Source organism: Podarcis bocagei (assembly GCF_964188305.1).
Source record: "Podarcis bocagei genome assembly, chromosome: 12".
Lineage (NCBI taxonomy): Eukaryota > Metazoa > Chordata > Lepidosauria > Squamata > Lacertidae > Podarcis > Podarcis bocagei.
Genome location: NC_138137.1, coordinates 15,224,064 through 15,235,003, shown reverse-complemented (window position 1 = coordinate 15,235,003; position 10,940 = coordinate 15,224,064). Strand labels below are relative to the sequence as shown.

Sequence of the window (10,940 nt, the reverse complement as noted above, 5' to 3'; positions counted from 1 at the left end):
TGGTTGCAGAGTAAACTACATCACAAGAGTATTGTGACATCAGCAGTGCCATCCCAGCCAGACTTTGGAGCAGATGGCCAGGACCTCACCCCACGGGCAGGAGCGTCCCCCTTGAGGTGGTGAGAAAGCTACAAACAACATTTTGCTTGGCGGTTGAGTTGGTATGGCAGCTAGTGAGATATGGGGCAAGGCCAGCAATCGTGTATTCCCTTGTAATGGTATAAAATATCACTAAATAGACACATAGGAACAGCAGGTCGTTGCAGCCCAATCTGTCCTGTGTTTAGGAAACGTTGCACCGAGGTGACACACTTTAAACCTAGATTGCTGTTTGTTTAAAAATGCTGGTAGCATTAAGATAAATTCAACAATGCAAATACGTTTTGATGGATGTAACAATGGATTACAGAATGGTTTAGTTTATGTAAAATATGCAGGGATGTCGGGTAAGCAAAATGAACCACTGAAGGAGAAGAAGGGAAGGCATTGATTTAAGGTTGTTTAAATGAATATTTTGAAATGTAATTTAGAAAATTTAATTAAAAAATTATATACAAATAAGCCTAGATTGCATTCCAGGGAAGGTGTCTCAATCAAGTTGCAATGGATATGTGAGTGTGTGTGTGTGTGTGTGTATACACACAGTTTTTTAAACGTCTTTTTCCCCCGTTACAAAACTAATAGTCCCCAAACAAATATTACAAATATGGTCACAGCTGAAAGGACATTATCAGTTAGTGCTGAGGGGGAAAAGAGCCCCAGAATCACACTGAAATTTCTGAAAGTTCAAAAAAAGGACCCTGCAAAAATCATTTGTTTCTTTTGAGGAATACAGAAATTCATGTCTGATTATTTTTTTTTAAATGAGAGGGTTTGACCTCTGTTCAAATCTAGTTGGCATTGCCAGCAAAAGTTGGTAGATATTATATGCACATATTGGACATTTACCTAAGGCTTTCACTGTCACAATGATCTTTATTTGCTCTCCAGAAGCGGCACACATTTTCTCATTTACTTCAACAGCTGTGATCCTCAAGGTTCCTCCCTGTTGTTCAGGATGGGCAGGCTTAGTGAATTACAACTACGAGAATCGTCTCCTGACACCTTTTTGCTTCCCTTCGCTGTTGCAGGATGCGCGCCAGAAATTCCGCTCCGTCCTGGTTGAGGCTACAATAAAACTCGATGAGCTAGTGAAGAAGATTGGGAAAGCTGTCGAAGACTCGAAACCCTACTGGGAAGCTCGGAGGGTTGCCAGGCAGGTAAGCTGAAAAGCCTTTGCTATTAAGCGGCGAGGGTGTGACTCTAGCCACACAGAGTACACTTTAGCCTGCTTTGGAGCATGGTTGGCAGCTTCATATACTGCGATTGTTCATATACTGCAATTGTTCTGCACTGGCTTTGGTCCTAGCTTGTATTAAGGGCGTGATCTTGGCTTATTCTCTCGGTTTGTGGAGCCAGAATTCCCCGGTTTGGACAGAACGAAGAACTGGTTGCATACAAGCCAGAAACTTCGAGCCAAAGCTGAAGACTTGGCCCCAATTCTCGTTCTTAGCTTTATAAACTATAGTGAATGATCATTCAGATCTGCCCACCAAGACTATAGTGGTACCTTGGTTCTCAAATGGCTTGGCTCCCGAACGCCGCAAACCCAGAAGTGTGTATTCCGGTTTGCGAACGTTTTCTGGAAGCTGAACGTCTGATCCAGATTCCGCTTGAGTGCAGGAAGCTGCGCCTTGGTTTTTGAACGGTTTTGGATGTCGGAACGGACTCCTGGAATGGATTAAGTTTGAGAACCAAAGTACCATTGTACTTAGATAAAACTAGTGCTTTTTTTCTTTAAAAAAATGTTTAGGGATACTCTCATTTTGACTCAAGAAAATCACAATTTTATTGTTAATAAATACAGTAAAGTGCAAAGATTCACAAAAATGTTTAGGAGTATGGTTTTTGAACAGTTTTGGGAGTCGGAACAGACTCCCGGAACAGATTAAGTTCGAGAACCAAGGTACCACTGCACAAAGATGCTGTTTATATTGTGCAATGTGTAAGCATTTGACGAATATCATTGTGGATGTTTCAACTGTGCGTAATGGTTGCGGGACTGATGACACCGTTTTTCTCCTTGTGTACCCTCTCCGGCTGCTTGTAAATATCACCCACGCGCAACTAAACTCTGAAAGGACTTGCTCTGTTCTCTTTCCCCGTCCCCACTAATAATAGCGATCTGTCAGATCCTTCCAAAAACCTATCTGCGTTCCTGTGATTCCCAGCAATTGCGTCAGAGCACAACTAATTATTGGTCTTGGGATTTCCATTTCTTTGTTCTGATTTTTAAAATCCCGGATGCTGAGAAGCTCGAATTGCAAATCGATTTAAAAAAGCATGTGGGTGTGTTGTAATTTGAAGACGTTTGGGCGTTGCTTACTCACGGGCTTTTGGGGTTGCTATGGAAACTGGTGGCAAGCTAAAATATGGAGGAGTTTCTCTCTTGCACCTTCTCTTTCTGTGGTTTTGAACCAAAAAGGAGAACAAAAAATTCTGGTGGCATTGCTTAAAAGTGACTGTTTGTGGCTTAGGGTGTGAAGACAGTTGTGACTGGACATGGCTGTGTGGCTGCTTTGTGATCATCATATTGTGACACGCTGACTGTTTTAAAATCTCATAATAGTGACTGAGATGGCTTTCTTGTCTTACCATACCCCCCTTGATCCAGTTTTGATTTTATGACCAGCAGACAGTATGGCTAGACTCAATGGTGCATTGAATGGAACAATGATATTCAATGGTGCAATTGTAGTTAATGCCCTCGGTTCGTTCTCCTGTAATGATTAGGAAAAAAACACTCCATCCTCAGGCCTTTCACTTTTGTGAGACATGGGGCCAGCTCTCATGACCCCACATTCTGGAATTATTTGCAGTGTGTGCTCATTTCTCTTAGGAGCAGAGAGCCATGAAGCAGTTGGGTGGCTGCGTCACAATGGAATCTAAGCCTTGATTATTACTAATGGGAAGGTGAGTTGGGATCTGGGCTTGTAGTCCGAGACAGGGGGCTCTTTCTATAAACCGTCAGCTGGCTTGACAAACCTGAATTGGGTGGGAGCCCGTCAAAGTCATCCTGTTGCCAGCTTATAAATTGCTTTTCATGCTTGTTTGTGGTCCTAGTTTGAAGGATCAGCCTCTGGAAAGTGATTAGGCTCGTTGACAACCCAAACATACTTGTCAGCAATTCTTTTGCTCCGATCATGTTTGTAGCTTACTCTGGAGCACTGTTTGTGCAGAGTGCAGCTTGCCCCCCCAAAAAAGGAGGGTGAGACTAGATGGCCTTTGGGGGTCCTGTCCAACTCTACAATTCTATGAAAAAGGCTTGTGTGGCTAAGGTGGAATAATGAGCTGCTGCAAAAAAGGTAAAGGTAAAGGACCCTGGACAGTTAAGTCCACTCAAAGGCGACTATGGGGTTGTGGCGCTCATCTCGCTTTCAGGCCGAGGGAGCTGGCGTTTGTTCACAGACTTCTTTCTGGGTCATGTGGCCAGCAGGACAAAACCACTTCTGGCGCAACAGGACACCGTGATGGAAACCAGAGCACACGGAACCCAGAGCGGTACCTATTTATCTACTTGCGCTGGTGTGCTTTTGAACTGCTAGGTTGGCAGGAGCTGGGACAGAGCAACGGGAGCTCACTCCGTCGCAGGGATTCGAACAAGTGACCTTCCGATCTGCAAGCCCAAGAGGCTCAGTGGTTTAGACGGTGTTCCCCGTCTCACACACACACACACCCCTGTAGTAAACCCAGCCTGTGTTGGCTATCCCTTTGCTAATTCCGGAGCTGCTCCTTGACTTCGTGGCACTTTTCGGATGTTATGTGACTGTGTGGAGAAGGGTGTGGAGCGGAATTGCACACAATTCAAATTACAAGAAAGGCGATTCTGACTAGACATCAGGAAGAACTTTCTGATAGTAAGAGTTGTTTGACAGTGGAACAGTCGCCCTCGGGAGGTTGTGGGTTCTCTTGCTTTAAGGTTTCTAAGCAGAGATGATCATCTGTCATGGCTGCTTTAGCTGAGATTCCTGCATTCCAGGGGATTGGATTATATGGTCCTTGGGCAATTCTATGATTCTAAGTGTAGAAATTGAAATTGTTCCATGATTCTACATCCAACATTCATGTGTTCATAATAAGCCCCCACGCATATATAGCTGAACACAACAGAACATCTGTTGGGTGTCCTGAAAAACCAGAAATTGTGATTGCATTCAAAAGTGATTCCAGCTCTGATTTTAAAAACTATTCTTTAACAAAAAAAAATCCACATGTTAAAAGCAGATCCGGTCTAAAGTTACATCCATACCATGGCATTTAAAGTAGGTGGGTCCCTCCAAACAATCCTGGGAACTGTAGTGTGTTAAGAGTGCTGGGAATTGTAGGTTTGCAAGGGATAAACTACAGTTGCCAGGATTCCTTTGGAGGAAGTAATTCGCTTTAAACATACGGTGTGAATGTGTCCCAAGTTAGTCGATCGTTTGAATCACCAGTGCCATCTTCAGAGTCATTAAAATTTCACTTTTTGCTGTTTTGGAACTTGCGGTAAACCATGCGACTGTACAGATTTGCCCTGTCTTGCAAAAACACTTCTTGTCAAGAGCTGCGAGGAAGGATGAGTTCTGAGAACAAAAATCCTATGTCTGTGAAAATGGGGCAGAGTTGGATTCATGTTTGGCCGGCCGCCACGGAGTCGGTGACAAGCGAGAGAGCTGGCATAGTTCAGCACAATAACTGGCTGACCTCTTCTGCTGACGTAGTCGTGCTTGGTAATCGTCGGTAACTCGAAGTTTATTTCTTTGTCCAGGAGAGAGAACTTTAGAGACTGAAAATATTTCTGTGTTTCTATAGGAAGATCAAAATCCACTGGAAGGCGGCGTAGCAAAGCGGCTCTGCTGTGAAGTGCATATAATTGTTGAAAATGTTCTATTATTATTATTATTATTTATTTTATTATTTTATTGAGTTTATATACTGCCCTATACACGGAGATCTCAGGGCAGTTCATAGAAAAGATCACAACATATATAATCAGGATAAAAACAACAACCCAATACCCCCCCCCTGAAAAGAGCCACATTTTAAAAGGACATAGGATGTCAACCAAATCAACCAAAGGCCTGGTTAAAAAGGAATGTTTTTGCCTGGCGCCTAAAGGTGTGTAATGCAGGCACCAGGCGAACTTCCCTGGGGAGAGCATTCCACAGACACGGGGCCACTGCAGAGAAGGCCCTGTTCTCGTGTTGCCTCCCTCTGCACCTCTCAAGGAGGGGGCACACGAAGGAGGGCCTCAGAAGATGATGGGTCCACGTAGGTTCATATGGAAAGAGGCAGCCCTTGAGGTATTGCGGTCCTGAGCCGTTTAAGGCTTTATACTTCAAAACCAGCACTTTGAATTGGGCCCGGAAACTACCGTTAATTGGTAGCCAGTGCAGTCAGACCAGGATCGGTGTAAGATGCTCAAACCGTCTTGCTCCGGTGAGCAACCTGGCCACTAACTAAAGTTTCCAAACAGTCTTCAGAGGCAGCCCCACATATCACCTGTTGCAGTAATCTAACCTTGAGTTTTCCAGAGCATAGACAACAGTGATTAGACTATCTTTGTCCAGATAGGGGCGTAGCTGGGCCACCAGCTGAAGCTGGTGGAAGGCACTCTGGGCCACTGAGGCCACCTGAGCCTTGAGTGACAGCAAAGGATCCAGAAGCACCCTCAAGCTACGAACCTGCTCCTTCAGAAGAAGTGTAGCCCTATCAAGAGCAGGCGATCTCCTACCCATCCGGTCTAGGGAACCCCCCACTAACAGAGCCTTGGTCTTATCTGGATTGGGCTTCAGTTTGTTGGCTCTCATCCAGTCCATTACTGTGGCAAGACACTATAAGCGCAGCTTCTCTCATTGTTGCATATACCGTATTTTTCGCCCCATAAGACGCACCGGCCCATAAGACGCACCTAGATTTTTTGGGGGGAAATAAAGGAAATAAATTTTATTTCCCCCCCAGGTGCGCTGTGCTACACCAGGAGCTTGGGGCGTGCGGAGCTCAGCGCGCCCCAAGCTTCTGCGTGCCGGCAAGCAGTCCGCTAGCCTTGGGAGAGCCGCGGGGCTCTCCCAGGGCTAGCGGATCGCTGCGCTACACCAGGAGCTTGGGGCGTGCTGAGCTCAGCGCGCCCCAAGCTTCTGCGTGTGCGCAAGCAGTCCGCTAGCCTTGGGAGAGCCGCGGGGCTCTCCCAGGGCTAGCGGATCGCTGCGCTACACCAGGAGCTTGGAGCCTGCTGAGCTCAGCGCGCCCCAAGCTTCTAGGTGCGTGCAAGCAGTCCGCTAGCCTTGGGAGAGCCGCGGGGCTCTCCCAGGGCTAGCGGATCGCTGCGCTATACCAGGAGCTTGGGGCGTGCTGAGCTCAGCGCGCCCCAAGCTTCTAGGTGCGCGCAAGCAGTCTGCTGCCGCCCCAAGCCTCGCGCACCCGGTGGGACCTCCTGCCGGGCGCGCGAGGCTTGCAGGCATTCGTCCCATAAGACGCACCCCGATTTCCCCTTCATTTTTGGAGGGGAAAAGTGCGTCTTATGGGGCGAAAAATACGGTATATACACACTGTATTTTTCCACGTATAAGACGTCCCCACGTATAAGACGACCTCTATTTTTTTTTAAACCCAAAATTAAGAAATTAAGTTGTTTAACTTTTGGGGTGGGGGAGGTCACTTCCACCAATTGCTCACCCACCTGCCCACCATTGCCGATCGCTTGCCACAGCCACTGCCAATCGCACACCTCGCCGCAGCTGCAACCAGCAGCCCACCTGCCCACTTGCCGCAGCCTCCCATCGCCTGCCCGCCTTGCCACAGCCACCAATCACCCGCCCGTTCGCCGCTGCCAATCTCCTGCTTGCTGCTTCCATTAATCGCACATCCCCCCCCCTGCATTCACTATCGATGTACAGTGGTACCTCTGGATGCGAACTGGATCCGTTCCGGAGCCCCGTTCGCATCCTGAAGCAAACACAACCTGCGTCTGCGCGGGTCGCGATTCGCCGCTTCCACACATGCGCGTGATGTCATTTTGAGCGTCTGCACAAACTGTCTGTAACCTGAAAATGCTTAACTTGAAGCACATTTAACCTGACGTATGACACCCATTTTTTATTTTATTTTTGCAAAAAGCCTCGCCTTATATACCGAAAAATATGGCATATATTAAGTAAGGGAGGTGTCTCTGCAGCTCTTGCCAATGTGAGAGGCTTGTTTCTTCAATCTCCTGCTGCTGCTGCTGCTGCTGCTTCTAACGTCGGTTGTGATGCAGTGCCCCCTGGAAGCTTGCAGTGCCTCCGTCTTGACCCTTTCGCTCCCATGACCCCGTGTGATTTATTAGGCCCTTAGGGCCTGCACTTCATTGCGGCCTTTCACCTCCGAGATCACTTCATTTTCGTTGAGAAACATCATTAAATCTTGGGTGCCCTCCTGCTTTCACCATCTTGAGTAAACTGTGGGAGCGTGACATCAAGCTTGCAGAAGAGAGCTCGCTTTGATACTGGGTATCTGCTCCAACGGGACATTGTGATGATTCAGTAATATATACTTACCAGTATATATAATGAAAAAGGAACAGAAAGTTAGGAGCAAGCTTGTTAGTTTGATTAGTTGGAAAAATTTTAGCTCACGTTGCTTGATGTTGTACGGACATGTGTGATTGCTTATGATCCAAGTGAATGTTCTGAGCAAATGCATTGAATGTGGAATGGAAATATTTTGAGGAGTATTTGGAAATCAACTGTAAACATGTGAAAATGTCAGTAGGACTGAGGTAAATTCAACAGCATAACACATAATGAAGGAATAATAAAGGAATAAGGGAGTTAAATGGATATATAAGAATATGCGGGATGGGAGGGAAGGAACCAGGGAAGGGGAAGAAGGGAAGTCGCGAATGATTGGTTTATTTTAAAGAAAGATATGAACGAGGAAGTGCTTATTTTAATGTGAACGTGGTTCTGAAAAATGTAACACTGAAAAATATAATTTTTTTATATGAATGAATTTGGAGCTTCATACGGGAGGCAACACCAAGCATTGTCCCCTAGTCTCCACAATTAGAAAGTGGTTTAATTTCCCTTCCAACTCTACAATGCCATGATTCTATGATCATCTGTATTTTATAAGTTGTTTGCTGTTTGTGAATAAGAAGTGAGGTTACAGGGAACCAAGCAGAGGGCCTTCTCGGTAGTGGCACCAACCCTGTGGAACGCCCTCCCATCGGATGTCAAGGAGATAAATAACTATACAACCTTTAGATGACATCTGAAGGCAGCCCTGGAGTTTTTAATGTTTTATTATGTTTTTGTATATTATGGAAGCTGCCCAGAGTAGCTAGGGCAACCCAGCCAGATGGGTGGGGTATTATTATTATTATTATTATTATTATTATTATTATTATTAGTCCATTTAGCTCAGTATTGTCTAAACAAAGGCTACTGATTGTTAGAAGGGCCCTTTGTCAACCTTTATTTGACCAGAATCAAAATAGTCTAGAAAAAGCTTTGTGCTTAACTCTGAGCTTCACAAATCCAGTTAATAATAATAATAATAATAATAATAATAATAATAATAATAATAATAATTAATTTATTATTTATACCCCGCCCATCTGGCTGGGCTTCCCCAGCCACTCTGGGCGGCTTCCAAAAGAATATTAAAATACTGTGATACATCAAACATTAAAAGCTTCCCTAAACAGGGCTGCCTTCAGATGTCTTCTAAAAGTCTGGTAAAATTTTCCCCTGCTGATTTTAAGTTGGTTTCTGCTAATCAGTTAACTAAAACTAGTTGATTGATCTATGGACTAAAGCACTGATTAAAAGCAAACTTGGAGAGGCCGGGGCTTGAACCTGGGACCTTGCGCATGGAAGGCATGCGCTTTACCACTGAGCCACAGCTAATAAAGTTCTAGATTGATTTTACATGGAAGTGTAGGCTGGATGTCACTCGGAGGCCAGAACTGATGCAGGCATGAGACGTCTGACAAAACCAGGCCCTTTGGCTTGTTTTTGAAACCATATCCGCCCGGGGAGACTGTTTGGGTGGCTGGGTTTAATTGGATTTATGCAGCGTGTTGAATTCTAGGAAGAATGGAAGCATGACCTGCTTTTAAAAAGCTGCTGGAGGAAGCGAAATGATTTCCTGTCCCCCAAACTCTGGAATTTAGCAACCAGAGAAGTGGTGTTGCTTTTCTAAGGCAGGATGTTGTCTGGGTTTGGTAAAGGAAATATTTCACACCAGCCACCGGAGTGATTTGTAGAGTTGCCAAAGTACGAATTCACTCATTAGGTTTCCCCCAGAGCAGCCAGTTATGATTTTTAATTTTTTTATTTCAGCCTCTGACAGGTTTGCTATCATGGGCTGTGAGCTGTTCCGCATAAGCCGCTCACTGCTAGGGATGAAAATGATCACACTGTTGCTCTCTGGCTGTTAAAGAAACCACATAGCCCTAAACAGGCTTTTGCCCAGCCCTAAACAGGTTAAGGGACACGGGTGGCACTGTGGGTTAAACCACAGAGCCTAGGACTTGCCGATCAGAAGGTTGGCGGTTCGAATCCCTGCGACGGGGTGAGCTCCCATTGCTCGGTCCCAGCTCCTGCCAACCTAGCAGTTCAAAAGCACGTCAAAGTGCAAGTAGATAAATAGGTACCGCTCCGGCGGGAAGGTAAACGGTGTTTTGGTTTCCAGAAGCGGCTTAGTTATGCTGGCCACATGACCCGGAAGCTGTACGCCAGCTCCCTCGGCCAATAAAGCAAGATGAGTGCCACAACCCCAGAGTCGGTCACGTGGGGACCTAATGGTCAGGGGTCCCTTTACCTTTAAACAGATTTACTCTGCCACAGGGCCACAGTTTGACTTCCTGGCAAGCAGATTGCAACATGTGGGAACTATCCTGCACATGTTTGCTGCACAAAATAACTTTGAAATTCTGGTTTTTCCAAATGCAAACATCCGCATAGTAAAGGTGCGTGGAGGCCGGTTGCCCTTGGCGCTGAGCGGCTCCAAGGGGTCATACACCTGATGGAGCGGGCCCCCCAGATTGGGGCCAGGTAGGGGTGTGGGGCCTTTGGGTTTCTTTTTTAATAAAAAAAAATGTCTCTTTTAAGTTTAGCGACTATGCGCCATTTGGCTGCCATGTCCCATGCAGCTTTTAATGCCTTCTGTTTCTTTGGCCAATTCCCATCCCGTCTTGTGCTTATTAGACTATACCTCTTTTTTTTAAAGTTCTAGTCCCCAGGATAACTTTCATTTTGACCCTGTGTCCAAGATAAAGAGGTAAAGGGACCCTTGACCATTAGGTCCAGTCGTGACCGACTCTGGGGTTACGGCGCTCATCTCGCTTTACTGGCCGAGGGAGCGTGTTACAGCTTCCGGGTCATGTGGCCGGCATGACTAAGCCGCTTCTGGCGAACCAGAGAAGCGCACAGAAACACCATTTACCTTCCCGCTACAGTGGTACTTATTTATCTACTTGCACTTTGATGTGCTTTCGAACTGCTAGGTTGGCAGGAGCAAGGACCAACCAACGGGAGCTCCCCCTGTCACGGGGATTCGAACCGCCGACTTTCTGATCGGCAAGCCCTAGGCTGTGTGGTTTAACCGACAGCGCCACCCGCGTCCCTCACTGTGTTCAAGATAGGACTGAGCAATTATCTGGTTTTCAACATCACGATATATCATCAGCTAAACATTGCGATATACTGATTTATCACGATGTCTGAAATAAAGATGGAACAATGTAGAGGCGGACGGTAGGGCGGGTGATTTGAAATAAGGATGGAGTTGGTTTTCAATTTTGTGATGCATCACCAGCTAAACATTGCTAGGTTTTTCCTGCATTGTGAATTTTGCATAGCGCACACGCGCACACATCA

General features: G+C 46.0%; 2 protein-coding genes across 2 annotated transcripts in view; both read left to right on the top strand.

Moving 5' to 3' along the window:
• Positions 1–29, top strand: part of METTL6 (methyltransferase 6, tRNA N3-cytidine) — a 47,398-nt gene extending 47,369 nt beyond the window's left edge. Inside the window, exon 6 of the mRNA XM_081164913.1 lies at positions 10–29. Within this exon, the coding sequence (XP_081021039.1) occupies positions 10–14 (5 nt within the window). The 3' untranslated portion in view covers positions 15–29. The remainder of the gene's footprint in view (positions 1–9) is intronic.
• SH3BP5 (SH3 domain binding protein 5) overlaps positions 1–10,940 on the top strand; it is a 51,105-nt gene that overhangs the window by 17,008 nt on the left and 23,157 nt on the right. The window contains exon 3 of the mRNA XM_081164779.1: positions 1,131–1,259. Coding sequence (XP_081020905.1) covers positions 1,131–1,259 — 129 coding nt within the window. The remainder of the gene's footprint in view (positions 1–1,130; positions 1,260–10,940) is intronic.